The sequence below is a fragment of the Patiria miniata genome, unplaced genomic scaffold, assembly GCF_015706575.1.
Source record: "Patiria miniata isolate m_02_andy unplaced genomic scaffold, ASM1570657v1 HiC_scaffold_10, whole genome shotgun sequence".
NCBI lineage: Eukaryota > Metazoa > Echinodermata > Asteroidea > Valvatida > Asterinidae > Patiria > Patiria miniata.
This window is the reverse complement of record NW_024037048.1, coordinates 3,025,553-3,043,989: the sequence shown is the minus strand read 5'-3', so window position 1 is coordinate 3,043,989 and position 18,437 is coordinate 3,025,553. Positions and strand designations below refer to the sequence as shown.

Sequence of the window (18,437 nt, the reverse complement as noted above, 5' to 3'; positions counted from 1 at the left end):
TTCTTTCGTTGATTACTTCAAAATGACAGCTTCCCAGAAGGAATACTTTCACAGGGAGTTTAGTTCCCTTACTATCTTTCAACCAAGTTTGTTTTTCAACAATAATTACGCCAGTTACTTTTCGGATGGCTGCAAATGATGGACTATAGCTTTAAGTACCTGAGATCAGGATGCGCTGCATTGTCAACCTGCTGGTTAAAAGTTAGTCTGTACATAGCCTCAGTATCTCGCAGTCGGAGTTGGAGTCAGAGAAGGTCCAGTGTGTCATATGACCTCTGACATAGGAGTCAACATAATTTAAACACGGACAAAAAAAACAGTGGTCGCTGAATGGACATGATAGTTGAGAGCTAAGGATTCTATAAGGATTCAAACACCTCAGAACAAAGTTTTCTGATATGTACCCTGTATTTTTTCCCCCAGAATTTCTACAAGGACATAGACAGGCAAGACATGTATGTGCGGTACCTATACAAGCTGTGTGATCTGCACTTGGAATGTGATAACTACACAGAGGCTGGCTTTGCACTGCAACTACACGCAGACAGGCTGCATGTGAGTATACCATGCAACAAAAACCAAGCCTTATTGTCTCTGTGCATGAGTGCTTGAGGGCGCTGTCACAGAGAAAAGATACGGAAGCAGCTGAAGTGTCATGAGATGAATGTTACTTGTGGCTAATTCCCAGCTGATTTCAGCTTAGCACAGAAACATTCTAAGCAATGTTTTCTGCTAGTAAGGTCCATTCAATTTGGACCAGAAGAAGTGCTGACAAATATTCTAGCTGCCTTGATATGCGCAATTCAAAGGACAGTGGGATGAGGCCTTAATCAGTATCTGGCTTATTCTCATATGGAGAAGGCTGGCTTATTCTCATATGGAGAAGGTGGTCAGTGTGTTTCCTTTTTGGTTTGTCACTCTTCCCATGTCACTATTAATCGCAGGGAGAGCTTCGGCTGGGATCAAAACCTCAGGCCCTCAATGTTTTACAATAAGTTTTTCCCTTCACTTTCAAGATTATTGTGTGAAGCGTAAGAAAGATTTGCTTGATATTCACACTGTCTCATGATGACTTTGCTGATTAGTGGCTTAACACATAAGGTGCTTAACATTGTTCACTTTCAGCAGTTCCATTAGGCTGGGCCCATGAAATCAGGGGCCTGTCTGGGTGCTCCCTGATGTTATAGACATAGTTTACAGCTAATGTGACCTCTTTTTGCTTTGGTTGCAGTGGTCTGACAAACCCCTGTTGACACACAGTGACAAATACCCTGAGGCACTGACAGAGAGGCAGCTGAAGGAACTCCTGTACTACGATATTGTGGATTTCTTTGACAAGGGAAAGGTAGGAGTAACACATTGCTAATGCAGATTTGAGAAAAGCAAAGCAATTGGTTTATTGGTTTATTGCTTTGAATGTATTACAGTGTGTTTGATACTTGTTCTGTGCGATGGCATTTGTAAAGAAATGGCTATCCCAGGTTCAACAGATGCTTATGACTGTACGTTATTTCTTTTTCTTTTGATGCTATTTTCCAGATGTGGGAGAAAGGCATTCTCCTGTGTAAAGAGTTGCAAGTCCAGTATGAGAAGGAACTGTTTGACTACATCCAACTCAGTGAACTGCTTGTAAGTTGATATTTTGCATTAGCAAGCTGCTTGTCTGTGTAGTTAGTCAACTCTGTGTGGGAACAATTGTCAGGTTATAGGAGTTTTATTGAAAGGCATTTTAGAAATTACAGTAGGGACTTTTAGTTGTTGCATTTTTAAAAGATACTATTCATATTTTTTTTTTAAAAGAATGTCGGTGTAAGAGTGGAGGGACACAGTTTTTGAAGGGTTTGTACTCTCTCTTCTGGCTTCCTACAGTAAAACATGAAAAAGTTACTGTGTGCATTTAAAATGTGTGGTTACTGACTAAGGTGGGATTGGAACCTGGGACTTTGGTAATAGTGTAGCGGCACTCTGCTAACCCTATCTAGCCATATAATGGCAGTCCTTTACTGTCTCTTTGTCCGGGGCCTTGTCAAATTGTTCAAAGTTAATACCTCAAATCATTATGAAATGAAACGGGAAATTTGTGTCGCAAAACATGCCGCTGTGAAAATGACCATATGTGTAGTGTGTTCAATTTTTGCAATCTCGCAGTGTGATGACTTGCAGGGATATCATAAAGTCAATACACACATTGTTTCTGAGTCAAGTTTGTTTTAGCCCATAGAAGGGTCTTGCAGTTCATTTCCAGTAGAATACTGAATTGTCATGACTAATTGTGCCTTGCCTGCATGCAGCAAAGAATGGCCCACCTGTATGACAAGATAATGAAGATCCCCCGCCCAGCTCCCGAGTACTTCAAGGTCATGTACATCGGCCATGGCTTCCCATCATTCCTCAGGGTGAGTTTATGAACAGATAGAGGGCGCTCTAATCAATAGCAAGAATCATATGTCGATTCAACCCTAGACACCCTCCATTAATTCCTGCACCAATGTTTGGCAATGTGTTTGATGGCTTCGGACTGTAGAACCCGGAAAAACAATGGCAAACAATTTGTTTGTTGTTGGAGCAAAATTTCTTATGGGTATTTTTATCTGGAAAACATTCGTTTTGGCCAAATAATTTCAAATCAAATGAACAAATCAAGACTTGGCTTCAAACAAGGGGAAAAGCGATTAGCATAATCAAATTACAAGTACCTGAAAAAAAATAACATCTACAGATGAAATATTTCTGTTTTTGCTCAGGATGAGGCTTCAATATAAACTATGCAACCAAACATATTGCCAAGCACATTTAAATGACAAGCCAACATCAGCTAGGAACTACTCATGAGTGGTATCCATCATTTGACATTTTAGCTTACAGTCCATTGCTTTTAAAGGTATAGTCCATCATTTGTAATTGGTGCATTTTGTTTGTTTGAAGCAACAAAAGTGCTCAAAATCTAAAGAAGGATGCTGAACAACTAACCTGATGAAGTTCCAGCTCAGCTTCAGCTGTATATTTCGAGAAAAACAACATTCTAGGATCTCGATTTCAAATCCAAAGCTGCTGAATCGTGTTTTGAATTGGGCCTGAATTTAGCGTCCGTGACACGTTCTGACTAAGCTGATTGCAGCTCTATGCGATGTCGCGCACTGATCCGACGAATTAAAGCAACTGTGCACGCGTGTGCATTGTGTCAATGCTTGTGCGCGCTTCGCCGAATAAGAAAACAAACTACTCACAGAAATTTCCAACAGTGAGTCTTCAGACGCACCGTTGGAAAGGCCTTCTTTCGTTGATTTCTTCAAAATGACAGCATGCCAGAAAGAATAATTTTACAGGGAGTTTAGTCCCCTTACTATCTTCCAACCAAGTATGTTTTTCAACAATAATTACGTCAGTTACTTTTTGGATAGCTGCAAATGATGGACTGTAGCTTTAAGCAAAGACTTTTCTATACTTAACAAATTTGGACTTGCCCAAAGGATTCCAACTGCTCAAAGGATCTTTTCGGTGCATAAGTGGTAAAACCAATTGATTATCTCACTTTCTTGTTCATCCCTTGGTCGTCTGATTGCTTCACAGAACAAAGTCTTCATCTATCGAGGCAAGGAGTATGAGCGGCTGGCTGACTTTGTTGCCCGGTTACAGCAGCAATTTCCCAACGCTACAATGATGAACAAAACCACGCCACCAGACAGCGAACAGATGCAGTCCAAGCAACAAAGTATCCTTATCTTGGTCATGGTCCTTTTGTCCTTGGGCAAGCCATTTGACTGCAATTACTTACATTTGCATTCAGATTTACCGGATCAAGTGGACTCCATGCTGGAACAGTGCTGTGTGGCTTACACATGCTAATTAGTACATTAGGATATATCATGTGCGCACACAGGTTTGTGTGGACATGCACTGCAGACATGAGTGCAAATGCCTATTGACATCTGTGAAATGCACTAACCTGTAGTGGCTGCAATTTGGCCCAGTTGTCATTTGGTTGTCATCATTGAGGGAGGAACATGAGCACAGACTCCACACCATTAGTTACTGTATGAGTGCTGATCAGTGAAATGGCTCATTGTATGAATGCAGATTGATGTGTTATCATTGCCATTAAACTAAGCAGTGCTGAGGGTCAATGAATCTCATTTGCCAACCTGTAGAGTGCCAGAGTTGATCAAATAGGCACAGAGCACTATCTTATAATTCACCGGAAAAAAGTTGTGTTTGTACCTTCAAATTAATGTGTCTATTTTTCATTAATCTTCATGTAAAAGTCAAAATTATATAAGTCTCTCACATTTGATTGTTTATTTTTAAAACTAACTATTTACTATATTTACTGCATGACACCACTAGGGTAATGTTTGTATCATTCGCATCTAGAGAAATTTCCTTAACCCACATCTCTCTAGTTCTTCAAGTTGTTCCCGTCCAGCCGTTAAGAGAAGAACGAAGGGAGTTCAAAGGCAAAACTATCTGTGATCAAATCCTAAGGTGAGAAAACAGTTATGGGGAGGAAGTAGTTTCCAGACTTCTCATCCAGTCAATCACAAGCTGATCACAAGTCCAATCACAAGTCTAGTCATAAGTCAAGTCACAAGTCATAAGTCCAGTCACAAGTAGTAGGGGATAAATGTGTTGAACAATCATTTTGTTTTGTAATTGTTTTTCAGTTACTATGCAGTGAATGAGTTGCAGAGATTCTCCTACTCAAGAGCCTTCCACAGGGAAACCAAGGACAAAGACAATGAGTTCAAAGCAAGTACCAAATCAATGTCAATTCAACTTATAAACTTGAACTTTGACCTAAGAAGGTTTTTTTCTTCCCTCTATTATGAGAATACACATTTTACAGATACAAAATAGTCTGGGCTCTCTGTTTGCTTTCTCACTAAGATTCCTTAAAAAAAGGAGTTAGAAGTACCTTCTTTAGATTTCAGACAGTCTGTTTGTTTCTATCCATTTAGGCATCCTGCACTGCCTGCCACTGTTCATTATATTTATCAATCTTTAATTTGCGGGGTGTCTGTTTCCGACTTACTTTGACAGATCTGCCATTGTTACATATATATTTTTTGTGGCAGACGATGTGTATTGAGAGAACCTACTTCACTACAGCCTACCGGCTGCCTGGCATTCTCAGATGGTTTGAAGTTCTCAAAACAGCCTCCGTAAGTTGTGACGCCCTTATTATCAAATACAATGTAGTGTGACTCGGCTCAGTAATGGAATATTTTGTCCATGGCCAATTTTATGGTGCTTTGGTAATAGCAGGAAAGTGATTCCATATTGATCACAAGTCAATCACAAGTCAGTTGAAAAGCTATTCAATGAAATGTGAGGAAAACATTCAGTTCTAATTGTCATCTCATGCTACGTGTACTTGTAACCTGACTTGTGATTGACCCAGCTAGAAATTTGAGTTGTGCTGGCATGTGACATGCTAATGCGTCCTCATGCTTGGAGATTTCTACTGATGATTTGCTGTTTAAGCAAATACTTCAAATAAATGTACTCTTTGCTGTGTTATTTGCTATGGTCTCCATGACATTGATGGCAACTTGGTTGGCTGCACCAAGCAATATGCCCCTGTTATGTCTGTATGGGACCTGAACCTTGACCTGTGATCTTTAACCTTTGACCTTACCCACTCCAGGAGGAGCTGACCCCCATCCGTAATGCCATTGACAGTATGGAGGATGCCAACAGTAAGGTGAAGCAGATGATTGGTCAGTACCAGGCTGACTCCAGCCTTCCCATCAACCCTTTGAGTCTGCAGCTGAATGGTGTGATTGACTCGGCCGTCATGGGCGGACCGGCCAAATATGAGCAGGTCAGAACAATAATGGGGGGGGGGGAGAGAAGGCTTGGGGTAGTTGCATACTGACAAATTGAAGACTGAGTTTGGAAGATGACTGTCCATGCCCTTAAACAGACTTGAGACAAATGTTCAACTTATTTTAACGAAGTTTGTTTCAGTTTGGGCGTGTACAATCCTCTGAAGAAATGCTTGAATTCTGGGTTGCTTTTTGCACACAAACAAATCCACCCTGCGAGTAGACTGCTTCCTGGTCCCTACATTATCAATTCTGATAAGGAGGCGGGAACCAGTTTACTCAGCATCTGCTGACTTACTGTCAGCAGAAAAATATTCTAAATTTGTAAAATATTTATTCCATTACTAAACGTGGATGGAGTCTTTTCCTTCCATATCTCATTCAAAAGTGAATAACTTTTGTACTGTCGGAAACTAGCCAGTTGAAAATGACATCTCCTTTTTTAACTTAAACTCCCAAATAGCACTGACAGTTCATCTTGAAGCATCTTTCCTAAACTAAACAGCTTAGGCAGAGGGACATTTTTTTCTTTTGAGCTTGACTCTTCCAAACCCTTGAAAATTTGGAAGTGGATTTTTAGATGATTTTGCAGGATTAAGGAAATTTGGGTCCTGTCTATTATTTTTTACATGGGGTTTGAAGACTCTGGAAACTTCCAAGTTCAAAGCAACTGCCTTGGATCCCTGCAAATTGGTGGATTTTAAAGGAATCAGGAAGGCTCAGAACGATTATGTCAAGGGATGAAAGGGTCAAAGACCTATTTTCGAGTAAATTTTTTACGTTAAGGGAATTGTTATGAAAATTTGGGCAATGTTTGGTGTGTTGGGGAAAAAGGAGCAACATTTTTAATTATCACAAAAGAATTTTTTTTCGGGGGGAGGGTTTAGAGTGTCACGGTGAAATATGGGATTTTTATCCAACCGAACATAAGTTGAAATACCAACTGAAGTTATTATTACCCCTGCTGTTAAAGTCATTAAAGCCATCCCAAGATACCTGAGTGACTAGCGAATTGTTTACTTGACTCTAGGCTTTCTGCACTGATGAGTATGCAGGGGAGCATCAAGAGAATGGCATCCACATCACCAGACTCAAGGAACTCTTTGCTGAACAGGTACAGTAGTGGCTGCTTCTTTTGTTTAATACATGTATATATTATTTAATTTCTTTTTAAAGGAACAGCCACTGTGGTTAGGACACCTGAAAAGAACTTGAGAAAAAGATGACACAGACATGTTTAGTTTGAGTGCTGGGGGAAGGTGGGAAGCCTTGAATGATATTCTAGGGGGGAACCCACAGAATCAGATAAAAATGAAAACCCAGTCCGTGTTGGCGCAGGCTGTTTTCTGATACCGTATATGATTCCGTATGAGATATCCAATGGTAAATAGGCACAAACTCTGTTTAAATGAACTATCACAATCAAGTTTGAGCTTCCGTGTGTAGAATGTAAAAACGTCTCAACTACATTAGCTTGAATGCACTTACAGAACACATTTTGACTAGTATAAGATGTAATTTTTTTGTTTGCTTCGGGGTGATATAAATCAAATTAGGTTTTGCCCTTCACCGACACACAACAGTTTGACTAGGCTGATCTGCTTTTTCTACCGTCAAATATAATTTTTGCAGAATGTTCGATGTCTGTCATCATTTCACCCACTGGATATAGGGATAGTGTTGTCAGATCTTATGGGCTCCGTGCACGAACAAGAGAGGGCGCTTACTGAACAACTTTGAGAGCCCCGTGGAAGGGACACACTGCATGCGCGTTCTGGTTCGCGCTCATATAGCGTGAAGTACGCACAACTTTTTTTTATTCTGAATGTGCACAAAACAAAGCGTCTTCGTGTGAGCCTCAGGCGTCGTCAGCAATGCGTTCAAATGTCACTTCAAGTGGTCTCCCCCAACTCTCCCTTCCTTACCGTTGAGGGGGTACTTGTACAGGGAGCCCATAATGAGCAGCTTTGCAGACCCAAGAATCAAGTCCCTAATCAGTTTTAACCAATGCTAGTTGGACCATTCCTTCAAGAATGTGCCAGGTTTCCCACATGGAAAAATCCTGGAAAAGTTGGAATTTAATGCTATCATTGAAAGTCATGGAATTCGGTTATTTTACAAGGAGTCATGGAAAGTTGATATTCTAAGAAAAAAAGTCTTGGAATCCTGCACAACCCATATGTGATCATGGGTAATATTTGGCTATGACCTTCTTCCAGTTTGCATTCCAGTTTACTATACTTCCTCTTTATGCATGTATGCGCTATTCTTGTTGCATGTTCAATGCACCATTGTGATGCCTTTGTGGTGCTCAGTGGTCTTGTGTCAAACTGGAAGGCTGAAAGGGAGTGACGTCCCTTGCCTCAGTGTGATGACTGGCCAATGTATCGGGAATAATTTTCTTAGATGCCAAAACCTCGTAGGAATTGGTTATGGAAATCCCTAATTTTGTCCTGGAAAAGTTGTTGAATCTCATTTTAAGATTTCTGTGGGACGTGTACACCTGACCATCTGGTTTCCCAATGATCAGCCACCATGGCAGTAGCCAGGTGTTTGGTTAGCAACCACGTCATGCACTGTAAACTAGATGGTAGGGCGGATTGTCATGTATAATAATTGCCAATTCTTTATCAACTGGCATAATGGACACTACCTGTGCAGTGTATGGTTGTCATAATCCAGCTGACCCAGCACTGGGTGTTGGCTCCGCAGTATACTCACAGTTTTTGCTATCCATCACAGCTTTGCAATGTGCTATACAATCTTGGCCTACTGTAATGGTGATGCTGACATTCTGGTCATGAGAGAGCCCTATTGTGTGATTTATACAGACCCCTGAACCTTTTCATTTTCCTAATACTAGGTGGCATTGGTTGAGGTGGGTTTGATGTTACATCGCAACAAAATGAAGGAGGATTTGCGGCCGTTCCATCAGAAGATGGAAGTCATGTTTGTCAAGAGAAAGGAATTGGTGGAGGAACGATACGGCAAAAAGGTACAGTTTGGAAATCTTTGTTAGGTTACATTAGCCAGACATTTAGATATTTTGGCCAGTTTTCTTCAAAGGTAGCAACTCCAGAGGTTCTTGAAAAAGTGTTTCTTTGTGTTTTGCAGAGCTAGAAAAATGTTCCACCGGTTATGGTATAAAAATGAAGCTTGTATATCTTTGATCTTAATGAGTTCGTTTACTGGCATTGATAGTACTTTTTCTCAAAGGAATGCTGTTAAGACAGTCATTTTGAAAAAAAATAATTATCAAATAAACCACAAGGAGGAAAGACTAGGTTCCCTTTTAGTCAACAGTCTGTTAAGCAAATAATTCACTGGAGTGGGAAGTAAACTTCTGACCTCTGGAACTGTATCATTCTCTAACAAATTAGCTATCCAGCCATATAAGTAGTCTTACTACAATACAGTTTATATCGGTGCAATCCGTTTGTTTTGTAGCTTGTGGAAGGTTTTGCATTGACCCCCAATGATCGCATGATCCAGTCCTACGCTCGGCGTTTCTCACGAGGTCAGTCAGACCGGCCACTGTCTGCCATGTCCAACTCATCCACATCGTCAGACACTCATGGGTCTCGGAGTAGCATTGTCTCCAATCCAGACATGATGTAAGTCCTCTCTAAAATACAACTAGTAATTGAAGCCAGTATTAACTCTTTCAGTGCCCACAAAATTTGAAAAGTTTAACCCTAAAGTGCCCAACTTCAAGTGTGTTTTTTAATTGTTCAAAATTCTGTAAAAAAAAAAGGAAATAAGTTTTACTCACTAAATTTGTTGTTGCTCGCTGGTATATCCTTGGTACATTGAAAAGTCAATAGTAGTCACGTACATAGTGATACACCCTGAAACACTGTCCTGCACACAGGGGAATTCTGCACTTTTTGCAGAAAATACAAGTGTCAGTGCTGCGCTCTCTCGCAAGAACTCGAATGAAACAAATAACTACAGGTCGTACCTGAATGAAAATGATATTATTAGAAAGAGCAAGAGCACCCCCCTTGTGATAACATGCTTACTCTACCTCGTACATGTACGAGGTTTTGCGATTTTAAGTATGAACATTACAAAATACTTCGAGTTGGCACTTCGAACTAACAAATATACCTCGTACATGTACGACTTTGGCACTGAAAGAGTTAACTCCTTGCAAGAATAGCAGATGACGCTGTGTCAGCAGTCAAGAGCAATCTGTGTACAGGACACACGGTATATGGCTTGAAGTTTGCATTACCAATTTTTATCAAAATGTGGACAAACGCTGTAATGTTGCATTTGGTCGCAATGGCATTCAGGAGTCCTGCCTAACTCATTCATTGTCACCATTGGGGGCGGGGGGGGGGGGGGGGACTTGTGCAATAGGCCCATAGACCAATCCGTTGAACAATTGTGCCGCATGCTGCAGGCATGTGCACGTGGCATGTGTTCTTTATTAAATAGAGGCAGCCCAGCATTTTGGGAGAACCCCGTCAATCCAAAGAGAATTGAGTGCTTCTTTAATCTCATGTCATGTAACAAAGAAAAGTGTTGTTTTTTTCCCCTGAAAGTTAGAATTTCCTCTTATCAATTATCCTTTCTATGTTGTACAGAACGACAGAAAATGTGAAGTGAAATTGATATTGATTCAATGTCTGTTTACATTTATGTTAATGCTGTCTCTATTTTACCAAAGAAGGTCAAACAGTCTAAATTACAAGTAAGATTTGAGGCTTTGCATGGTGGAGATACTAAATAATGAAAGGTTTGCGGAAACACCTTGTGCGAATAATTTCTCAACTAAGAGAATGGTTCTGAAAAGAACCAGAGGTATAAACTCAACAAGTGTAATCTAAATTACACTTGTTTCTTTCCCCCGTTCAGTTCCACATACAGGCACACAATCAAATGTTCAAATATTTTCAGTTGTTTTTTTTCTGAGTCAAATATCCAAAATCTCGACATCCAATTTTGAATTAATAACTATTCACAATTACCCCAGTTGGTAGAGCACTGAAATGCTACTTGAGTGGTCTCAGGTGCACATCTAGTCAAAGTCACAGAATTGCCTTTAATCATCTTCAATTTCAAATGTATTCTTCTCCACATACACCAGGAGCTACTTGCAATTAGTCAGTTCCACTGTGTCCCAGCATTGGAACTTTAACTTGACCACACCCCGGCGCATGAGTGACTCTGCAACCTATTCCAGGGGGTAATACAGATATTATCAATTCAACACTAAATCTGCACCACCCAAAAAAAACACCCAAAACATCAAATGCCAACTACTTGTCATGCCGTGCTGTTCATTCACAACAAGCTGAGTAGCAAAGACCATCAAAGGCACTGATAGAGTTTTTCCATTTCTTGACAAGCACACTTTATTTCTAGTATCATATCTCACATGGTGTTTTTTTTTTCTAATCCAAGAGTGCAATAACAAGCGTGTTTTGGTTGGGAAGCAAAATCCAGTAAAAACCCTCTTTTTTTAATGCGTTTCACCTGTTTGTTTCAGCTGCGTTAGAAGAATTCTTGATTTCTTTCATTTAATGGAAACGATTTTTGTTACCTCCCTAAACTTGCATTGAGGAAGTGCAAGGATTGATTGGATTCACCCCAAAGCGGCGTCTGTTGACCATTTGGAAACAGGGACATTTGAATGGGAAGATATTAATATAAATTCATTATAGAGTACTGCTAGCCTTCACGTCTTCTCTTGTTGAAAGTCTGCAATCACACCTAACATTACCTAATCAATGAAAAAGTTAAACAATTTCTGGGAATTTTTGGTTAAAAAAATTATGGAAGTCGGAACACCAAGAGATGTGATGAAGTGATGTGATGACGTGGCCCTAAAATTCCCGACAAACGACTCATTCAGCTTGATCGCATCACATTTGGTTTCAGGGTCTAGTTGGTATTCAACTTTAGAAAGTAAAAACAAAAAGACTTTTCACCACCTCTGCTTTGGTCTCTGAAACTGCAGTGGTTATTTGTGACCATTTTCCCCCTTACCCATAAAGTGATTCTAACAAGACAACAGAAATGGTCATTCTGGAGTGCAGTAGAAGAGATTCAATAAAAGCAATCAATGGATCACCCATTGGGATCTTTCGGGGTTTTTTGTAATCATCGCTTCTTTTTCTCACTATTTCATCACGTTTTCAGCGATACACCAACACCGAATGGGTAAGGCAGTGATTGACTGATATTTTTATTAAGTCTTGCATGGCACTGGGTTTGTTTGGTTTAATATGGACTCCGTGCGGTAACTGTAGATGGTGATTTCAGGTTGCTTTACCGATGCCAGTTTCAAGTTTCACCCCCAAAAAAGAAATTTTGTTTTCAAACTGCTATTTTACCGGTAAAACATTCACTTTTGAATAAGATATCGGACCCAAAAAATCCACTCACATTTAGTTATGGAATATTTACTTTTCACAGTTTGAATTATTTGCAGGCCAACAATAATTCAGGAGTGTCTTTTGTGGACTACTGATGCAATATTAAAACTTATTTTCAGAGGGTTGAAAGCATCCAAAATAGAACAAAAGTTTCTCCACTTGGATTATACAAATTGAGGATTTCTTAGGAGAAAAAAAAATTGAATATGTTGAAGAGCATGGGTAGAGAAACTTTAAGGAGCAATCATAGTGTCAAGTGGAGGATACATTGTGTACATGTACACACAATGGTTTGCAGCACGCATGGTGCAGAGTGTTCATGACCAGTTATTAGCTGTGACCATAGAGACAGCCCATGAGAGACAATGCCCCTGAGGGTTGCATCAGGGGGTACCTGTGCACAGAGTCCATATTGGTTGGCATTTCCAGTTCAAGTGGAAGTTAGGAAACCAGCAACGGTTCTAAATAGCAAGACACAAGCTGTAGAAGATTCATATTATGATTTCAGAATGACATCATTGTAAAACATGGCTACCTATGTTATTTTGTTCAAATATGACTTGGTCAATAACCACCCAAAAAAATATCAATCAAGGAGCAAAAGAAAGTAGGACTGCTTGTAGATGAAAAACAATATAATTTTGTTTGTTTCTTTCAGTGTATTACATATCATGTTTTTTTCCCTTTTATTTGATGCTTCATTTTGTTGGATAGAAGAAAAAAGAGAAAGTACATATATGGTACCAGGCTGGTAGACTGCTGCCAGTATTTTTCTTTTACATTAAGAAACTCCATTCTTCATTATTACATGTCTACTTTAATTAAACCCTAATTCTTGCTCCACACGCAATCATGTATGATTACTATGATTGTTTTAGTATTCATCCAATACAAAAATTCCTAGATATCCATGCAATGTTTCGCTCATGATCAGTGGCACATTTTCATTGCTGGTTTTTATCCAGGTTTTAGTGGGTGAAAAATTCATCGTAGTTTCATGTTCAATGAAACTTAAGGTATTGAACTGTCATCGTATCATTCAAACATTCACTGTCTTCAAATCCGAAAGCAAACATTTTTTGCAGCACTTTCATACTTCCAGGCATGAGTCGGTTGTTTTGGTCCATGCAGCATTATCATTTGGATGTTGTTTTTATCAAAGGTTGCAATCGTTTTTTTATTTCCATTTGTGAAATTTCAAGATTGTTCCTTTCTATCTCAGTCTCATAGTTGCCGTGAAGATTTGGTTTGTCCCTTTCCCCTGACTGGTTTCTAGGGTTTTATGAATGAGGATACACTTAAGCATCAACCAAATCCACCCAATCACAGCGTTCCATTCAAGGTCTTGGGAAGTATGCAACAAATGCCGTCAAGCTTCAAATTATCCCACTCTCAGCCTTCTCATGCTTTCCATCATTCCTGAAAGAAATCACATCCCCATACAAATCACTTTAGCCATCTTCCATAGTGCATATACAAAAGTTTGGTCTTGTTGTGTATTTGAGTTTCAGGCCAAACATCCTGTAAGCCACTTGGAGCTGTGTGCATGAACTGTTGTGGGTGGTGTCAAAGCCTAGATTGAAAATGAACCAAAAGCATTCACGTTCTCCAAACCTTGACTTTGCCTTGGGTTTTGAAATCTTCTAAAGAGGGAGACAAAGCCGAAGTTTGGGGAAACTCCTTTTGCAGCACCGAAGGCGAGCTTTATGCATGAACAGCACAGAATACAGAACTGATTGCCTATTGAAGGTGTACTCAAGACTGTCCCAAATGTAGAAGCAATTGATTCTAAGCTGTAGTATAATGCGCTTGCGCAACAGCAAACTCTCTCATTTTAGCCACTTAAGGGTGTAGTCATGTAGAGAGCTCATTATTAGAGTTGTAATCATGTTCAATCACAAGTTAAAGGTTGATAGCAAGTCAGGTCACAAGTAGTCACAGTTCATATGAATAGATTCTGACTTGATTTGAGATTAGCTGGTCTGTGATTGACTTATATTTATGGACTAAGCTGCAACTCTGCCCGTAAACCTTACCAAACCAAACCTTAATCAAGACCTGTTTGTTTATCTTCCAACGCGTTCCTGTATCATTTTTTTTTCAGACAAGGTACCCCCAGCGGCAAGTCGTCAGGCCAACACAAGGAGAAGGGTTCAGGCAGCCCTGCCAAGAGGAACAGCAAGGATCTGTCAGCAGAGGACTCAGGCTCCAATGCCAGCACACCGTCTAAAGAGACAGCCAAACCAATCATCCTGGATGAGAAGGTAGGATGTGACAATTGTTGTATGTAGAGTGCTTACTGTGTAGAGACAAGCATGCTTAGGGCTGTCCATGTTTGTGTACAACCTATAGAAAGCTTGTATTTTAATAGGTTTTGGTGCTACTAATTACACATCTCTGTTTGTAATCCATTGTAATGCATTATTGAAGCCAATAGGCCTGAAATCAAAAGGCAAATGAATGTTTTGTTTTGCTTTGTACATGGAGTGTCATGGCCTAGCGGTTAAGAGCACCGGACTCATGTTCTGGTGTTTCAGAGGCAACAGTGACGTGGGTTCAAGCCCGCCGGCGGACATTTGTGCTCTTAAGCAAGGCACATAACCATTATTGCTTCGTCCTTTGGATGGTGTTGTATAATGCACGTAAAAGAACCCAGTAAACACTTATCGCTATTAGAGAAGGGGTTTGCCCCGGTGTTTCTGGCCTCCTGTATAAACTCCCACGTGGAGTATTTAGGAGAAGAACCAACCAAGAACCAAGAACCATGGAAACATACTAATATTGTGCTGCATAGAAGTTTTCATCGTACTCCTAGAAAGAGCCCATGCAGCCCAGTTTGTTGTACTGTCACAATGTATTTAGAAAACTTCATTCCCACAAATTGTTCACATGTTTTCTGAGCATGCAATTGAATTCAAAACATCTGCCTTCTGGACACCTTCAAAAGCTGGTGTGATAAGGTACATCTTATGTGATGCTTGCAGTGATTTTGTTTCTGCAGCTTTGTGTCTTGCAAGTCCCCAGCTAAAAATAACCCCTAAACCATTGAAATTGCTGACCTAAGAACTTTCTTGGATGCTTGGATAGAATATGAAGCTTTGCAGAATACATCAACAACAGGAGTCAAGAGTTTGCAACCACTTTTTCTCTTAACCACCCACATTCACAAACGAGATTTGCTTTGACATTGTGTAACCACACACCTACCCCTATTTTTGGCTACTGTCTGCCTGTAGATATCAAGTGCCAGGCCGCTTCGTAAGGACATGAAGAAAGCCAACGCCTCTCCCTTACCTAGGCCACTCAAAGCCATGTCTATGCATGTCCGTAAGTATTTAATACACTTGCCATTTCCTTATTGTTGAGACTAGATGGTGTTCTTTAGTGTGTAGAAGAAAAAAAAAGGAAACCCAAATGTCAAGATCATTTTTTTAATGAAGTTCTGCATGTAGCACTTTGAAAATCTTGGATATGAAAGCCCAATTAAGAAGTTTTCTTTTAGTACAAGAATCATTAAAAGCTCTCATGTACTTTTCAAGTTGCAGAATTTTAAACACAACCACCGTTTTAAAGTTCTTTCCACGGATCACAAAAAAGGCAAGTGTTCGATCAGCAAAACGAAAACAATTCACACACATCCTTATGTCAATTGTTTTCGTTTTGCTGAAAGAACACTTACCTTTCTTGCTAAAAGAAAGCTTATTAATTGGGCTTTCATATTTTAGATTTTTAAAGTGCAGAACTTCATGAAATAATTGGTTCTGCCAAATGGGGTTCCATGGTTTTTTTTTACTCCCCCTGTATACACACCTGATTTTTTCAGTCAACATCACGTATTTGTGCTGCTAGAGGCTTTCCGAGTTTGGGCCTCTAAACTCGGAAAGAAAACAGTACTTCTAGCGGTACACTGTTATGTTGTTAATCCCTTTGTCAACAAACCAGCCCCTGTTATCAGATAATGCTGCTAATCCCCTGCGCTCTTATCAGCCGAGTGACAGCACAGTTTCATCACACACAGAGTACACTGTTTATTACAGCCCCACGGCCGCGCCGGTACGAACATACATGTACTTCCTGGCATGTAATGATTTTGTGGTTAACAATGGAGCATGTTTGCTAAATATAAATACACTTGTATTTTAATTTTTAGAAGTGTTTGCAGGTAATCTTTTGGTTTTTACATTTCCTTGCTGGATTACTACTGTTTGTATTTTTTGTTGATCATAACCAGTCCTTCATTTTTAAGGAGCGCGATCGCGCAGGCGCTCCTACTGCGCTCCTCGACTGTCTCGAAGGAGCGCCAAAAATAGCGCTCCTCAGAAATCCAAAAGAGGGCTCGTCAAACACGGGAAGTTTAAAAATAAGAAGTGATAAAAACGCAAAGGATTATAAGTCTTAAGCTACACGTATTTTTCGTTGGTATAATGCCCAAACTCACGTTAATATGCCGCTGGACATCGCTAAAAATGAACGAACACCGAGCTCGTACGTACTGCAGAAGATCGTGTGTGTACAGCGGTTGTATACTGTGCGTGCACAATCTGCATATCGCATAGAGCTGCATGAAAACACGTGGGCCCGTACATACGAGCGAGTGCAGCAATGACTGGTTCCCGCTGCGCCGCGCACTAAGTCCCAATGAAGGCATGATGAAAATGCGGTAACCAGTCAATGTAATAGTCGCGCGCGGTGCATGCAATGCACTGATGCCGTACAGTGTTTTGCGTGCAGGCCGGACGGAATAGACATCGTAAAAATGCCAAGAAAAGAACGATTGAGAAGGAAGATCTTTGCAAGCTTATTCACAGAACTTGATCTCTCTCGTCCGTGTATGTATTTCTTGTGTTCATGAATTTATTTTGAGGAAGTTTTACAGGTATGTGAAGTGAAACGATGCAGCGTGTTTCACCGAAATCCTATACCGTGAAACGAGTCTCATTGCCGGCCCACCACACACAGTGCATCACAAACGCTCGTACTAGTGCGAAGTTCAGATGTTGTTAGCCAGTTTCTCGTCGTGACTAGCATTGTGTATATGGCAAACTTGACCTGCATTTTCCATTATTTTTAAGATTATCGACGGCAGATAATTTCGATAAAACTTAAGGCAAGTTTGTGTCATTTTGAGTCCACGCACAAGACCGACGCCACATTAGTCCAATAAAATCTCTCTCCCCGCCTAACCAAAGAAAGGCCCCTCAAAATAGGTCCGATGCCTCGTGGGTCCAACACCTCATAGCCTCGGGTCCGACAATTAAATGTACATGTATGTACTTTTTTTCCGTCCATAATTCCGACGCTACATAAGTTCCATGCCCCATTTGTCCAACAGCCATCATGAATTAATACAAAACATTGCGTCAAATGTCAGAATGTCCCCTGCCAGTCGATCCAGGTGGGGGGGGGGGGGGGGGGGGCACCCACAAGGGTCTCTAAAATAAAAATTTCCATACAAATTCATGAACAAAAAATGCACCCCCCAGCCATTGAAAGTATGGTACGAGCCCCCCCCCCCCCAAAAAAAAAAATTCGGTGAGTTTTAGCTCCATTAAATGTTTGCAACTTGTATTTAAAACAGCCCCCCAAAAAACAGCCCATCTGAAAATGAACTACATGTATGTAGGCCTACATCTTTTCAATTTCAGACCCAAAGTAAAACCAACATGTGTATTAAAAGTCAGATATTTATTTTTTTTGGGTGGTTTTATGCATTAACAATTGAAAGATACAATGTGGATGTGCACATCTGCATTCTCGTACAAGTGTGTTTAGCCTTCAATCGGGGAACCACCATTGTCCCTCTTTTGCTTGTACTCAGAAAGACTCCCCCCATTATGTTTGGTACACGAATCCAAATCTTTGGGAACTGGGGACCCTATTGTCCTCTAATGTTCAACTTCCCCTACTGAAACGAACTGCACTACATGTTGTACATACATGTGCATGTACATATGCACATGCCTTAATTTTCACAGTGTTTTCACGCCTGAGTGCTTACATTCACAATGAATGAGTGACAACCCCCCATGGTGAGGTGTGTTTGTAGAATTGTTAAGGATTATTAAGCCTCTGTTTGGGCAAAGGATTAAAAAAGATAAGAGTGCTGGCCAGTTGACAGTTAGATCTACTGTTTTCTGTAAGGAGTCTCTAGTGGAGGAAATACGTAATGAAAACTCTCCTCTTGGAGCTGGTCAAAAATAGGTTTTTCAAATATTGTTAAAATGTA

At 40.3% G+C, this 18,437-nt stretch overlaps 1 protein-coding gene across 2 annotated transcripts in view; it reads left to right on the top strand.

Annotated features, from left to right (window-relative positions):
- The window catches only part of LOC119735509 (dedicator of cytokinesis protein 1-like), a 73,446-nt gene that overhangs the window by 36,180 nt on the left and 18,829 nt on the right, over positions 1 to 18,437 (top strand). Inside the window, exons 33-47 of one of the 2 annotated variants that reach the window (XM_038209224.1) lie at positions 424 to 555; positions 1,232 to 1,345; positions 1,540 to 1,629; positions 2,292 to 2,396; positions 3,571 to 3,712; positions 4,401 to 4,482; positions 4,662 to 4,746; positions 5,073 to 5,159; positions 5,645 to 5,821; positions 6,856 to 6,939; positions 8,689 to 8,820; positions 9,273 to 9,439; positions 10,921 to 11,019; positions 14,316 to 14,475; positions 15,448 to 15,538. In XM_038209224.1, coding sequence (XP_038065152.1) covers positions 424 to 555; positions 1,232 to 1,345; positions 1,540 to 1,629; positions 2,292 to 2,396; positions 3,571 to 3,712; positions 4,401 to 4,482; positions 4,662 to 4,746; positions 5,073 to 5,159; positions 5,645 to 5,821; positions 6,856 to 6,939; positions 8,689 to 8,820; positions 9,273 to 9,439; positions 10,921 to 11,019; positions 14,316 to 14,475; positions 15,448 to 15,538 — 1,747 coding nt within the window. The remainder of the gene's footprint in view (positions 1 to 423; positions 556 to 1,231; positions 1,346 to 1,539; positions 1,630 to 2,291; positions 2,397 to 3,570; positions 3,713 to 4,400; positions 4,483 to 4,661; positions 4,747 to 5,072; positions 5,160 to 5,644; positions 5,822 to 6,855; positions 6,940 to 8,688; positions 8,821 to 9,272; positions 9,440 to 10,920; positions 11,020 to 14,315; positions 14,476 to 15,447; positions 15,539 to 18,437) is intronic. The other variant, XM_038209235.1, reaches the window with a different exon arrangement.